Source organism: Desmodus rotundus, chromosome 5, assembly GCF_022682495.2.
Source record: "Desmodus rotundus isolate HL8 chromosome 5, HLdesRot8A.1, whole genome shotgun sequence".
Classification (NCBI taxonomy): domain Eukaryota; kingdom Metazoa; phylum Chordata; class Mammalia; order Chiroptera; family Phyllostomidae; genus Desmodus; species Desmodus rotundus.
This window is the reverse complement of record NC_071391.1, coordinates 71254364-71267159: the sequence shown is the minus strand read 5'-3', so window position 1 is coordinate 71267159 and position 12796 is coordinate 71254364. Positions and strand designations below refer to the sequence as shown.

At 44.7% G+C, this 12796-nt stretch overlaps 1 protein-coding gene across 3 annotated transcripts in view; it reads left to right on the top strand.

Annotated features, from left to right (window-relative positions):
- The window catches only part of AMOTL1 (angiomotin like 1), a 147470-nt gene that overhangs the window by 47153 nt on the left and 87521 nt on the right, over positions 1–12796 (top strand). The window contains exon 1 of one of the 3 annotated variants that reach the window (XM_024574651.4): positions 4630–4927. The exons of the other annotated variants lie outside the window; for them this stretch is intronic. Coding sequence (XP_024430419.2) covers positions 4879–4927 — 49 coding nt within the window. The 5' untranslated portion in view covers positions 4630–4878. Of the gene's footprint in view, positions 1–4629; positions 4928–12796 lie in introns of those variants that run through there. 3 annotated transcript variants of the gene reach the window in all.

Sequence of the window (12796 nt, the reverse complement as noted above, 5' to 3'; positions counted from 1 at the left end):
TACCTAATAAATATTTGTTGGGAAGCTTTTCATAATCAAAGAGTCCCTGGATATGTTTCAAAAGGAGCAGGGTTTCCAGATGGTCCATTCTGTTGTACTACATTTAAATCCTCCAGGGGCACACCTGCAGAGGTGTCTCACCAGTGTATCTCCCACTTGCCTTTCACATCTTCCTCCTCTGAATTTGTCACTCTTCCATTCACAGTCCGCTTGGCCTGGCAAAGGCTCATCCCTTTCACCTTCCCTCTCACCACAGCAATATTCTCCCGGCACCCTCTACTTTAGGCACTCCCAGTATTCCCTGAATTTTGTTCCTGTCAACAGTTTGCAAGATGAGGGCAGGACATGTGTCAGAATCTCCAGAGGAGGCCTGTGTCATGAGAAAAAGCTTATCTGAGAACATGATTTTACACTTAGAACAAGCTGAAAAAATACACAACTATTGTCTTTGTAAAACAGAGGACTGAAAGAAAACTTGGGAAAATTCCCCTAGCCTAGTGATAATACAGGGGCTTATCAAATCTGGGGTTGGTGTGACCATTTGTGTTTATGAAAAGAAGAGATTCAAAGAAAAAGTGCTGAGAAGCAAGGCGATGTGTACTTTCCTTTCTCATGCCCATGCCTTTGCTAGTAATATCCTTCTCTCAGCACTTGGACTTCTTGGAACCTGCCCTCCCCACAGCTCTGCAAAATCAGTCACTCCTTTGTGCTCCCATATGCTTTGTTTTCACCTCTAATATGTCAGCCAATAGTCTTTATCTTTACCATATGAAGCTCTGATGTAGTAAACGCTTCTGAAAGCAAACTGCAAGAGCACCATAACTCCAGTGAGCTGGTGGAGACAGTCCGTGGCGCTCAAACTCCGGTGTGCTGGGAGGCACGACGAGTGGATTCTAAGACTCCAGCCTTAGCGATTCTGAACCTCTAGAATTTGGAGGTGGGGGCATCAAGAATTAAAAATTGTACATGTTTTGGTTTATAAATCATACTCTATGGAGCACTACAGAACTTGGGCTTTAAAAATATCCTTATATGCTCAAGAAGCAAAACAGTATCTTGATTAAGACAGCCTGGCTGTCTTCAGTCACTGGTTTGTTCATTCAACAGGCATTAATCAAGAGCTACTAATTGTAGTATGCCCGGTCCAGGGTGATGCTGCACCCTCTCTGGGACTGTCCCTTATGTGGACAAGCCTTTCCAACTCTCCTTTTGTCATTTGCTGTCTCCCTCCTAGCAAGCTCAGGCCCATTCTTAGGGCCTATTCCAGTCAAAGTAGTAGCTGATAAGGACTTCAAGGATGTATTTCGTCATTCAGAGAAGAGTGAGGGGGGAAGGAGATTTGCATTTTGAAGAAAATAAAATTCCTCATTACTTCAAATCACTGGAGGAGAAGGAAAGGGTTTCTACTATGAATTTCTACTATGTGCCCAGCACTTGACATATATTATCTAATAAACCAGTGAGATAAGTGTCATTCTGAACACACAGAGGAGGAAGCTCCAGTTCTTGTTAGGTTCCTCTCCATAGTTGGAAATAGGTGGAACCAGGACTAGAACACATGACTTACTGTAAGACCAGGCTCATTCTCCTCTGCTTGGATGCCTGTTACTTCACTCTTCTTCCGGCCTCTGTGCTTGTCTGGTGCATCTGGTACCTGCCCTGTTTGGAGACAGTTCTCTGAGCTGTCTCTAAGAGTGCTGAGATTGTTGCATCACTTTCCTACGTTTCCTAGGAATGAGTAAAAGACAGCCCGTGTCACTTTAGAGTGAGTGTGCAGATCCAAAGAAAACACCAACGCTGCCTTGACTGTTGTGGCTCTTTTGGTTGGGCGTCACTCCACAAACCGAAGGGATGTTTCTCTCTCATAGAGATGTTTCTCTTCCTCTCTTTCTCCTTCCCTTTCCTTCTCTCTAAAAGTAAATTTAAAAAATAATTAAAAAAAAAAGAAAGAGCACACATGCTTACTGGTTCACCAGGCTGCTAGTAAAATGGCTTTCAGTTTCTATTGTGAACATGCCTGCCTTCTGTTTGGCCCCTACCATACGTCCGAATCTCCAGCCAAACATTCGGTAAAGTGGTATTGATGATTTCTTGCTAGTCAGATCCAAAGTCTTTTTCTCAGGCCTTAGTACCTGAACAAGAGGTTCAGGTGTATTTGATATAGAGGATTACTCATTTTCCATATTTGATGTAGTGGTCATTAATAGTTGAAGCAGTTAAGGTGTATAGAGGGGAAAATTGGCCTCCAGCAGGTCTCCTTGCCCGTGCAGCCATGCATTTGACTTTTGTGTTACCACTTGGTATCAGTTTGAAGAGTCTAGGCCAGGTCCACCTAAGTGAATCAGAAGATGGTTGAGTCTACAAGCTGTGCCCGTCACTTCATCAGGAGCCAAGGAATCTGTAGCTTTTGAGAGAGGGACCAAATGCCTAAAATTTCCTCTATCTTTCATGCCTTTAAACCTGCCCCGCTCTCCACCCTCTTCTTCCTTCTTCTTTCTCTAATTTTTTGTTGTGGGCATTCTCCAGGTAAACCCATCTTCACAGCTTCATTATTTTCCTCTATACCTCTGTTCTCAACTTCTCACTCAGGCTCTTCTTCCTTATTTCCTCTTGCCCAGAGGACAGTAAGCATCTTAACACCTTCCTCAGACAAGTGTCCTCTCTCAGCTCTGCTTCTTTTGTCATTGGTCCATTGACCCATTCTTCTAAGAATGGTCCATTCTTCCTATGACCCAGGTTCAAAATATGGGTTAACTTGATTTCTTTGTTCTTTCTCCTAAGATTGCTATCTAGTCCATGAAAAGAGTATAATTTTGCTTCAAAGATATGGTATCTTTTTTCATTGTATTTGGTATCTTCAGAGATTTGGTATCCACATAGTATCTCTTCCTTTCCATCTCCTATGCCCAAACCTCACAAGTTATTGCTTCCTGCACCTATTTCCTAGATTCTCTCTGCCTTACAGGGCTATTGGAGGGTTGGTTGAAATAATAACAACAAGTATTTGTGGAGCTCTTACATGCATTGTGATATGTATTCTATGTTTGTTACTTTATTCAGTCCTTACAACCACCCTGTGGGGCTCAGTGCTATTTTCATCGTTGTGGAAACTGAGGTTTAGAGAAGTTAGGTGACTTGCCCAAGGTCACACAGATAGTGAGTGGTTTGCACTGTGACCTAATCTGTGCCAATTTTGTTCCTGGGGATGCTTGTAATTGATAAATTCTGTAGCCTCCTAGGATATAGTATGGTATCTAATAGAGGCCAATTAATAAACGTTCATTTCCTTCTTTCCTTCCCTCTTTTTACTGTCCACTACCTCTTTCCCAGTCTATACCCAAATGCTAACTGCATCTGAGCCCCACCAAACTTCAGTGCTCTCCTTTCTCCTGCATTGAGACCGTGTGTCCACCTTTTGCAGGCGCCTCCAGACCTTGTGTCATTGCTTTCTTGTTTTGTTTGCATAGCTTGTCTTCTTAAATAGATAATCTTTGAAGGGCTGAGCTGTTTCTTTTGTGTGCTGTCAAGTTCTAGGATAGCTGACTTTAAATAGAGTAGGTATTTGGTAAATAATTGTTAAATTACTGCATTTGGCTTTATATTGAAAGGTGAGGTTCCTGTGCTAGCCATCCTGGGAATCAGAAAAATAGACTGGAATCAGAAAGACACACAATTCACCAGGATTAACTGGAGGGGAAAAACTACTGGCAGGTTATTGAGGTAATTGTCCCAATCCTGGCAGGAATACCTAAAGGAATCCTGGTCTAGTGAAAAGGCAAGGAGAGGAGAGAACACCAGAGATGTGACGTGCCTGACTCTCTTACTAACGTCTTCCTCAGCAGCTGCTCTATTACCTGGCCTCTCAATCTCTGAGCAGCAGAGCTGGCCCTTGAAAGCTAGTGAGAAATGTTACGGGGTTGGGGGGGGCGGGAGTGATCCTGCTTTCCAGCTCAAGGCTGCGAAGGTCTGCTGAGTATAATTGAGAATAGGGTGGGTGAATAGTGTTACTTAGTCCGGCCTGATTTAGGAGTAGGGGAGAATCAGCAACATTTTCCCAGAGTCACTTTCTTTGCCTCCACTCTGGCAGATAACAGCTTGGGGGTTTGTGGCCACAGGATGTACCGCTCTCCCAATACATTTAATAGCTAAGGCTGTATGATCTCTTTTAGACCCTCTGCTTGTCAACAGAGCACATCTTAGCAGCATGTCGCCCAATCTCAGCGTGTGACAGAAACACTGGAGCCTGGGGAATGCAAAGAGAAAAGTGCGTGGCCACTTTTCACTTGGAAATTACACTTAAGAAAAATAATCCTAAACAGAACCTAACCTGGTCCTAGAGGACAGACAGATCAGGGAACCGATTTTTGCCAGAATTGGCCTGGTTCGAAGGAAGAGCAAGTCGAAGAAAGGGTAACTGGTCGATCTAACATTAAAAACCGCGGCAGTGGACAACGAGGGAGGCTATCGCCTTCCTAAATCTGGGAGACAACGTCAGCATGAGTTCCCAGCAACTGCAGCAGGCCGTCTCGCGGACCTGAGGGGTGGCGGGCGCCTGCAGACGGGCTCTAGGGCCCAGCGGCCCGGCGCCGGGGCGGGGGTGGAGTGTAGGGTTACATTGACGGGCCCGGACGACCCTCCCCGACCCGAGCTCTAGGAGGGGGGAGCGCGGGCGAAGGAGGGATCGCGCGGGAAGCTCTAGGACCCAGGAGCGGTTGTCCGGTTTGGGGCTGGAGGTGAAGCCCTGGCCTTTCCCCTCTTCCTGCGTGAATGGGGCTGATTGTCGGGCGCCGCTTCCCTGCGCTGCCCCACGCCATGCCCAGCGCGCTGCCTGGCGGCTGCCCTTTCCAACCACGGCGGTGAACTAGCCATGATCGCCTCATGTGGAGGGCAAAGTTACGCCGGGGAACTTGTGAGTCTGCGGTGAAAGGTAACCAGTCCCCGCTCGGGATGCACCTCCGAGGCTTCGAGATCTCCCGCGAGAGGGACCGGCCGTCCAGTGTTCCCTCGCCCCTTGCTGTTCCGGCTGGGGGCTCCTCTTCGGGTCTCCGGGCTGAGAGATAGGCTGGGCTCGGAAAGACTCGGGCGGCCGAGTCGGCGCCAGGGGCCGGGAGTGAACGAGCGCCACCGGAATCTTGCTCTCTTACCCAGATTTTTTCCCCCTTTTCCTTTCCTTTCTTTTTCTTTCATAAAGAGCAGAACTCCGTTTCCGCGCCACCCTCTAGGTCCCCAGTGCCAGCGGGGCGGGTCCTAGAGCCGCGTCGTCCCGTGCCCCATCGAAGGCTGGGAAGTTGAGTCTGCTCGCCGGGCCCAGGACCCCGGGGTGCGGGCGCGCCCCCGACGCGGAGGCCGTCCTTTGCTGAGGGGCCCGGCCATATGGCTGCACTCTCAGGCGCGCCCGCGCGCGGGTCTCCCGGCTGCGGACTGAAGGCGGAAAGGGGGTGGCGGCTGGCTGCTTCCCTCCGCGCCAGACAAAGGCGCGCATACCCACCCGCCAGACGGGCTGCGGTGCTCCGGGCCGGACCCTTCCTGCCGTCGGGGGAGTCTCGGCCTGGAAAATGGGGGCGACGGAAGGGTCGCGCCCCAGAGCCGAAGCTTGGATCACGTTAGCTATTACTCCTTTGTTCTCCCCAGACAAGTTTCTTTGACAAAAATAGGGGGGGTTACATCAGCTCTCCTCTTAGTGATGCCTTTAAAAGAATCTGGTTTCAGGGGGGAAAATATTAAATTTTCCAAGAACTGTTTTTCTTGGAATGTGACATTTGTGGCAGGAGGGAGATTGGCACGTCGGCCTATGACAGCCGAGTGGAGCCGAGGCCCTGCGCTTGCGTAGGGGCCGAACGTGCCCGGTAGTCAGGCAGGCTGGAGGGCAAGGCGGTGGAACTGACAAGCCCCGGCGCGCACCCACCTCGAGGGCCTCCGCCGCCTGGACTGTGCTCGAGGCGACGGAGACAAGTTTACCCCCTTCGAATCCCAGCCTGAGAATCCCGACTCCCGGCCCGCAGCTCCAGTGCCTCGCCACGCCCTGCTCTCTGGTATCTTTGATTGTGGCGTGGAACACTTCCCTTTCCATTTTTGTTGGAAGGCTTTTGCTTTTTTGGCTCGGTGTTGGTTTACTGTCTCCAAGTGGCAAATGCTTTGGAAAATGCCCGGCTTGCATGTAGATAACCTGGACTGGGGCGTCTTGAGTACACATGGGCTCTGATCATGCGGCCTCCAGAGGCTTTGTGGTTTAGACCAACATTTTGGGCCCTTGACCCCTCAGCTCCCTTGCCATCATGATACAGTGCGGACACGGTTGCCCATGATCTCCCTAAACATATTATGAGAGGCAAGTCCTGGGTAGTGGTGGCAGTGGGGTAGGGCTTGGGTAGAGAGCCATTTGTGATACCTGGAGGTGCTTTTGACTATTACAAACATTAATGCTGCTTGTCATGAGCCAGTAAAACCAGAGTGGAAAGATATTAATAGCTACTATTCCAAAAAAATTTCCTTCCATTTCGGGAAGTGAAAAGTCAGGGCTTGAAATATTGAACAGTCACGGCCCTCTGCTTCCAAAATTGCCCCCTGGGTCCCTGCCAAACTAAGATTTCCTCTGGCGGCCCACCACTCCTGGATCTTGTAAGCTCCCTGTGGTGGTCAGAATCAGGTTAACAGGGGTCTCTCTAGGTTACAAATTTTTGAAGAATCTGGACCGATGTGAAATTTATTTCCCATCATATTGCTCTGAGCATTATAGTGCCTTCAATATGATTGCTCTTTATGGGAATTATATGGGAACAATTCTTAAATACACTTTGAACTGTTTTACAGAGGAGTAAAGGATTGGAAACCACTGATTTGACCAGAATGAAAAGGAATAGGACATAGAGTAGAAGGCTTTAAAGATGTCTCCACTCTTCCTGATGAGCTGTGTTAGGAGAGTGTTTAGATTTTGGAGAAATACATTTTCTTTCTTTTTTAAAAAAATATTTATTTATTTATTTATAGAGAGGGGAAGGGAGGGAGAGAGAGAGAAACACAGACCCATCTATTGCCTCTCCCAGGGGTGACCAGGGACCGCCCTGCAACCCAGGCATGTGCCCTGACCAGGGATCCGACCAGCAACCTTTTGCATTGCAGAAGGATGCCCAGCCAACTGAGCTACACTGGTCAGGGCTTGGAGAGATACATTTTCAAGATAAACAAGGAAACCCTTGTAACCTCTGCAAGTGGATAGGAGGGAGAGGAGGTGCAGTACTTATAAAGTCCACTCCCCCTTCCTTTCTTTTTAAAATAGACCAAAGTCTTGGTCTTTTAGGTTCTGTGCAGATGGAGAGTAAGACTACTAATATATGGAGGGGCATGTGGAGATCAAAGCATTTAAGAATACATCTTTTCATGGAAGCTAATGGGGGACTTTCGGCTTAAATGAGATTTTAAAGTGCTGTTGTTAAGAAAGCACATGAATGCAGAAATGTGAGTGTTTTATGGGCAGGCACACTGCTGATTAGATGTCTGCCCTTGGCCAGCTAGTCTGGAGGCTCTTGTGGGTAGTGTTCTGCTTTTTTTTGATGTCTACCCTTGTAGAGAAGTGTGGACCCAGGGCCTAGGGAAAGATGGCTGAACTAATTGAAATTAGATGGCAGCCTGACTGGTGAGAGTTCTGCTGAAAAGTACAGCCCCTAGGTACCAGCACCGTGCTTTTCACAGTAATTTGTGAAAGTGCTTTGAAAATGATAAAGTACTACAGCACCCCCCACCTTCTCTTCCACTGGGTGCCTGAAATTGCACATAGTACTGAACCCTATGTATACTATGTTTTTTCCTATATGTACATACCTATGCTAAAGTTTAATTTATAAATTAGGCACAGTAAGAGATTAACAATAACTAATAATACATTAGAACAGTTATAACAATGTACTATAATAAAAGTTATATGAATGGCTTTGGGGCCATTATTAAGTAAAATAAGGATAATCCCAACACAAGCACTGTGGTACCAGGGCAGTCCATCTGATAACGGAGCCAGCTAAGTGACTAATAGGCAGGTAGTGCATCAATACACCGGACAAAGGGGTGATTCACGTCCTGGGCGGGATGGAGTGGGATGGCGTGAGATTTTTATCACACTGCTCAGAACAGCGCAAAATTTTAAACTTATAAATTGTTTATTTTTGGAATTTTCTGTTTAATATTTTCAGACTGAGGTTGAGCAGGGATACCTCGGAAAGCAAAACCATGGACTACTGTATATAATGCAAGGCATTACAGTATTATATTATATTATATTATATTATATATTATTACAATATATATAATATATATTATAATATATATTAAATATTATATTATATAATAATATATATTATAATATATTATAATATAATACATATGCAGTATTATATTTTAAAAAAAGAAAAAATAATGACTGTGAAACAAGGGAATTGCTAGTGAAAACTGTAGAACTCTGAAAGATTTTCCAGGCCTATAAATTAAAAGAAGTAACTTTGTAATCCCTGTTAGTATTTTTGATATACAGAATTCTCCAAAGTAGCAGCCCCGCTTCCCTCCACTGTGGCTGTTTGCATTTTAAGTGCATGTAGAAGCTCAGGCCAGGAGATTCTCTAGTGTTTTGAGTAATTTTTCTCCTATTTTTTTCCATTCATTTTGGTAAGGTCTTATATCCTAGAATTACTAGGCAATAGAATACTTGGAAAGCAAGGAGTAGTTTGGAGGATATATTTGATTATAAGCTTCGTTGGAAATAGTCTGAGTTTGTTGAAGTTTTTGTTAATTTGCTTAGCAATTAAAATTATTTTGTTGTTTTGATTTTGTTTTGTCTCGGAGGAAAGACAAAATTTAAATCTTGGTCATTGTGGGTAGGACAGGACACGACTTTCACTGGCAGGAAGCAGTGCCCGGGCTTGTTTCTGTATTGGCACCATGCTGAGTTCTCCAGTTTTTGAGGCCCTTGGTCTCCCTTCTTGTGAAACCCTAGGACATATTCTCTCCAAGCACTTAGGACAGGACTCCTGGACTCCCAAAGGGGCGCACACATCAGGCATTGTTTTTGTTTTTATGAGGGGGATGGGGAAATAGCTCTAAGGTGTTAGGAAATACATCCCTGTTAGGACTCTGGAGAATTGGACTTAACTTTTAAAAAAATGAAGTCACACGGTTCTACTGTGTATGTTTAAATCTGTGTTTGGGACCTCACTAGCCATTAGTGCAGTTATATACAACTCTTTTGTGTATTTTGTTTTTAAGTAAAATGCCTACAGTTCACTTTTTAGAAACCTTTTAATCTTGAACTGGTTATAGCTTTATAGGAAGTTGCAAAAACAGTAAAGAGGTCCCCTGTGCTCTTCACCCAGTTCTCCCCATGGGGAATGCTCATATAACCGTAATATAATAGCAGAACCAGGAAACTGACATTGGTACAACCCCCAGAGCACATTCAGATTTCCCAGTTTAACATGCACACGTTTGTGTATGTGTGTGTGTGTATACTTCTGTGCAGTTTTTTCACACAGGTAGATTCCTGTAGCCACCACCACAGTCAAGATACAGGACTCCTCCGTCACCTCAAGGACCTCCCTGGTGCCGGCCCTCTGCAGTAGCATCCATCTTCCTCCCGCCCGCCCGCCCCCTCTCTAAACCCTGGTGACCGCTCATCTGTTCTTCATCTCTGTAATTTTGAGAATGTTATATAAATAAAATCATGTGGTATGTGACCTTTTGAGACTGGCTTTTTCTCTCAGCACAATACTCTTGAGAGCCAACCAAGCTGTTGCATTTTCAATAGTTCATTCCTTTTTATTGCCAAGGAGCTTTTCATGGTAAGGACGTTCAGATGGTTTCCAGTTTGGGGCTCTTAATATTAGATAAATGCCCAGGAGTATGATTGCTTGATTTTATATGGTGAGTGTATGTTTTAGTTTTTAAAGAAATTTCCAGACTCTTTTCCAGAGTTACCTGTATTATTTTACATTTCCACGAGCAATGTATGAGAGGTCCAGTTCCTCTGCGTGCCCATCTGCCTTTGTTCATTATTCTAGCTGCTCCAGTAAGTGTTCTGGTCTTACTGTAGTTTTAATTTTGCATTCCCTAATGGCTGATGATGGTGAACATCTTTTTATGTGCTTATTTGCCATCTCTATTTTCTCTTTGGTAATGTCTGCTGTGTCTTTTGTCCATGTTCTACCTGGATTGTTGTTGTTTTTTTCTACTATTGAGCTTTGAGAGTTCTTTATACATTTTAGATACTAATCCTTTGTCAGATGTGTGGCTTCCACATTTTTTTTCAGTATGTCGTTTTGTCCTTTTGACAGGATATTGTGCAGGAAAAAAGGCTTTTAATTTTGACAAAGTCCAATTTATCAATTCTGTTTTCCTTTTGTGGGTCATGCTCTTGGGGTCACATCTACAAACATTTTGCCTTGGCCCATATCCCAAAGATTTTCTCCTATGTTTTCTTCCAAAATTTTTGTAATTTTGTGTTTTATAGTCAAATAGTAGTTCATTTTTACCCTCTTAAGCATTTGTATATCTTGCTATCCATCTAATAGGTACTTACTATGTTTTTAGAGGTTTGGAAGCTCACAGATGGATCGGGGAGGGCTCCTACTCGCAAGAGCTCACTGATTGGTGGGGTTGTGTGTGGACAGTCCCGTGTATTAAGTACCTCGATGGAGGCCGGGTGATGAGCACTGAGTGGAGAGGGCTTGCTTTGGTCCAGGTGGTCAGGGCGAGCTTCCCTGGGCGTGCTGCCTGAGCACAGTGGGAGTGAAATTGGTTCTTGCCTTTGGTCCAGTTTTTGGACATCTTTATTGCCACAGATTTGTCAGTGCGGGTTACCCTGGTTCTTGAGCATATGCTGAAGGACTTAGGGTAACCTGAGTTGTTGATGACTGTTTTTAAAATTGCATGTGGCATAATAGCTAAAAAAAAATGAAAATGCTGTAGTTAAAACTGAGTAAGATAAAAGAGTATGAAAAAGGTTAAATATATTTAAAGTTTGGATATGTATTTAAAAAAGGAGATAGTATTTTGATTTGTTTAGGAACAAATAGACGTCGTTTGCTTCCTGGTCCTGCATCTTCCTTGCTATGTAACTTCAGGGAATTTGACTTGCTGAAGCCTCATGGGTCAAGTGGAGCCAATAAGAGTTCTTACTTACCTCACGAAGCTGCTTTGAGGGTGAAATGAAGTGATGTATATATAGCACTTAGCACAGTGCTGGGCACATTGAAAGCATTCAATAAATGACTGCTACCATAATCATAATAATTATTATTATCATTAAAATAGGAGAGAGACAAATGGTTTCATGGTAATGTTATGTGTATTCTCATTTATCTCCTTTCTCTGAGAAACTGGAATCCCAGTTCTTACTCATAGAAGTTTACCTTCTCACAGTTGGGAACACTGTATCGTGTACCAAGTATTACTTATTGAATGAGGTTAGAAGCTAGGATACTGTATTCACAATCCAGTACTGCCTATAAAATATACCTTTTCCCACCTAAAACCGAGATTTTTCTGAAGAACAACTTCCTCTCTGCCCCGACCACAGGAAGCGGCAGGAGGCGTAGCTGCTGTTGTGAGCTAGTTCAGAGTTTATTACCTGAGGTTCAGGTGAGCCAGGACTCCTGTCACAGGGCCATGTCCCAGACTTCACAACCAGCAGCTCCCTTTCCTTTCCTGTGTTGACCAAGTAGTTCATCTCCCAGAGGAAGTGGATTAGGCCTCAGATGTACAGTTCTCACCGAGCTGTGCTTCTCAAACATGGGTAAGCATCTGAATTGTTGGGAGCACTTATTTAAACACACTGCTGGGCTCCGCCCCCAGAGTTTCCGTTTCATTAGGTCCTGGATGGGGCCTGAGATTTTGCATTTCTAACAAGTTTTGAAGTGATGTGCTGTTTCTGCCGCCGCCGCCGCCGCCGTTCTGAGGACCACACTTTAAGGACCATTATTTTAGAGTGTAGTTCTCTTTAAATTGAGCCCAGACTTAGGTGCTTAACCCTTTGAAATTGAGTCTATTCATGTTAATGATTGAGATTGAAATAGATTGATTTCTAGGGTTGCTGGTTGATGCACATAACTATGCTCTCTCTTTTAATCACTCTTTTGTGCCTTCCTCCTTCCCAACCCCAAGTTTTTCTTTTCTCAGTTGTCTTAAGACAGGCCAAGTTAGGGTGTATGGCTGTCGTATACGAACCACATTGCCTTAGCCAGTCACTTAACCTCTGTAAAATAAATGTGTTTACTGGATACTTACATCCTAAGGTTCATGAGGCTTAAATGAGAGACTGCATGTGAAAGGCTATGTAAGAGGTAAAGCACGGTGCGCAATCAGTTGTTTATTGTTTTGTGAGATCTCCGTTTGCCTTTGGAATAGTGTCCAAAGGGATTTGGGGATGGACTTGCCTCTCCTGATACTGAGTTTTATTGCTGCTGGGGAGACTTGGTAAAGATTTCATAGATTCAGGGGTGTCATGGAGAGGATCCTGGATGGGCCATCGGGCTCGGGGCGCAGAGTGCCCTCCACACAGGTATTGGAGGCGCGCTGATGTGTAGTTGTAGCAATGACCAAAGAAAGAAGAACTTAGTGCGGGAGCAGATGCTGGGCTATCAAGAGATTCAGCTTCCTTGTAGTCAAGAAATATAATTCTATCAAATTCTTTTTCTGGTGGCTTAGGACAGATGTGATCACACCCCCAGCATTTTTTTTTTTTAAGGTTATAGGTCTACTCTGTCCACAGTAACCACTAGCCAGATGTGGCTATTTGAATTAATTGAAATTAAAACTA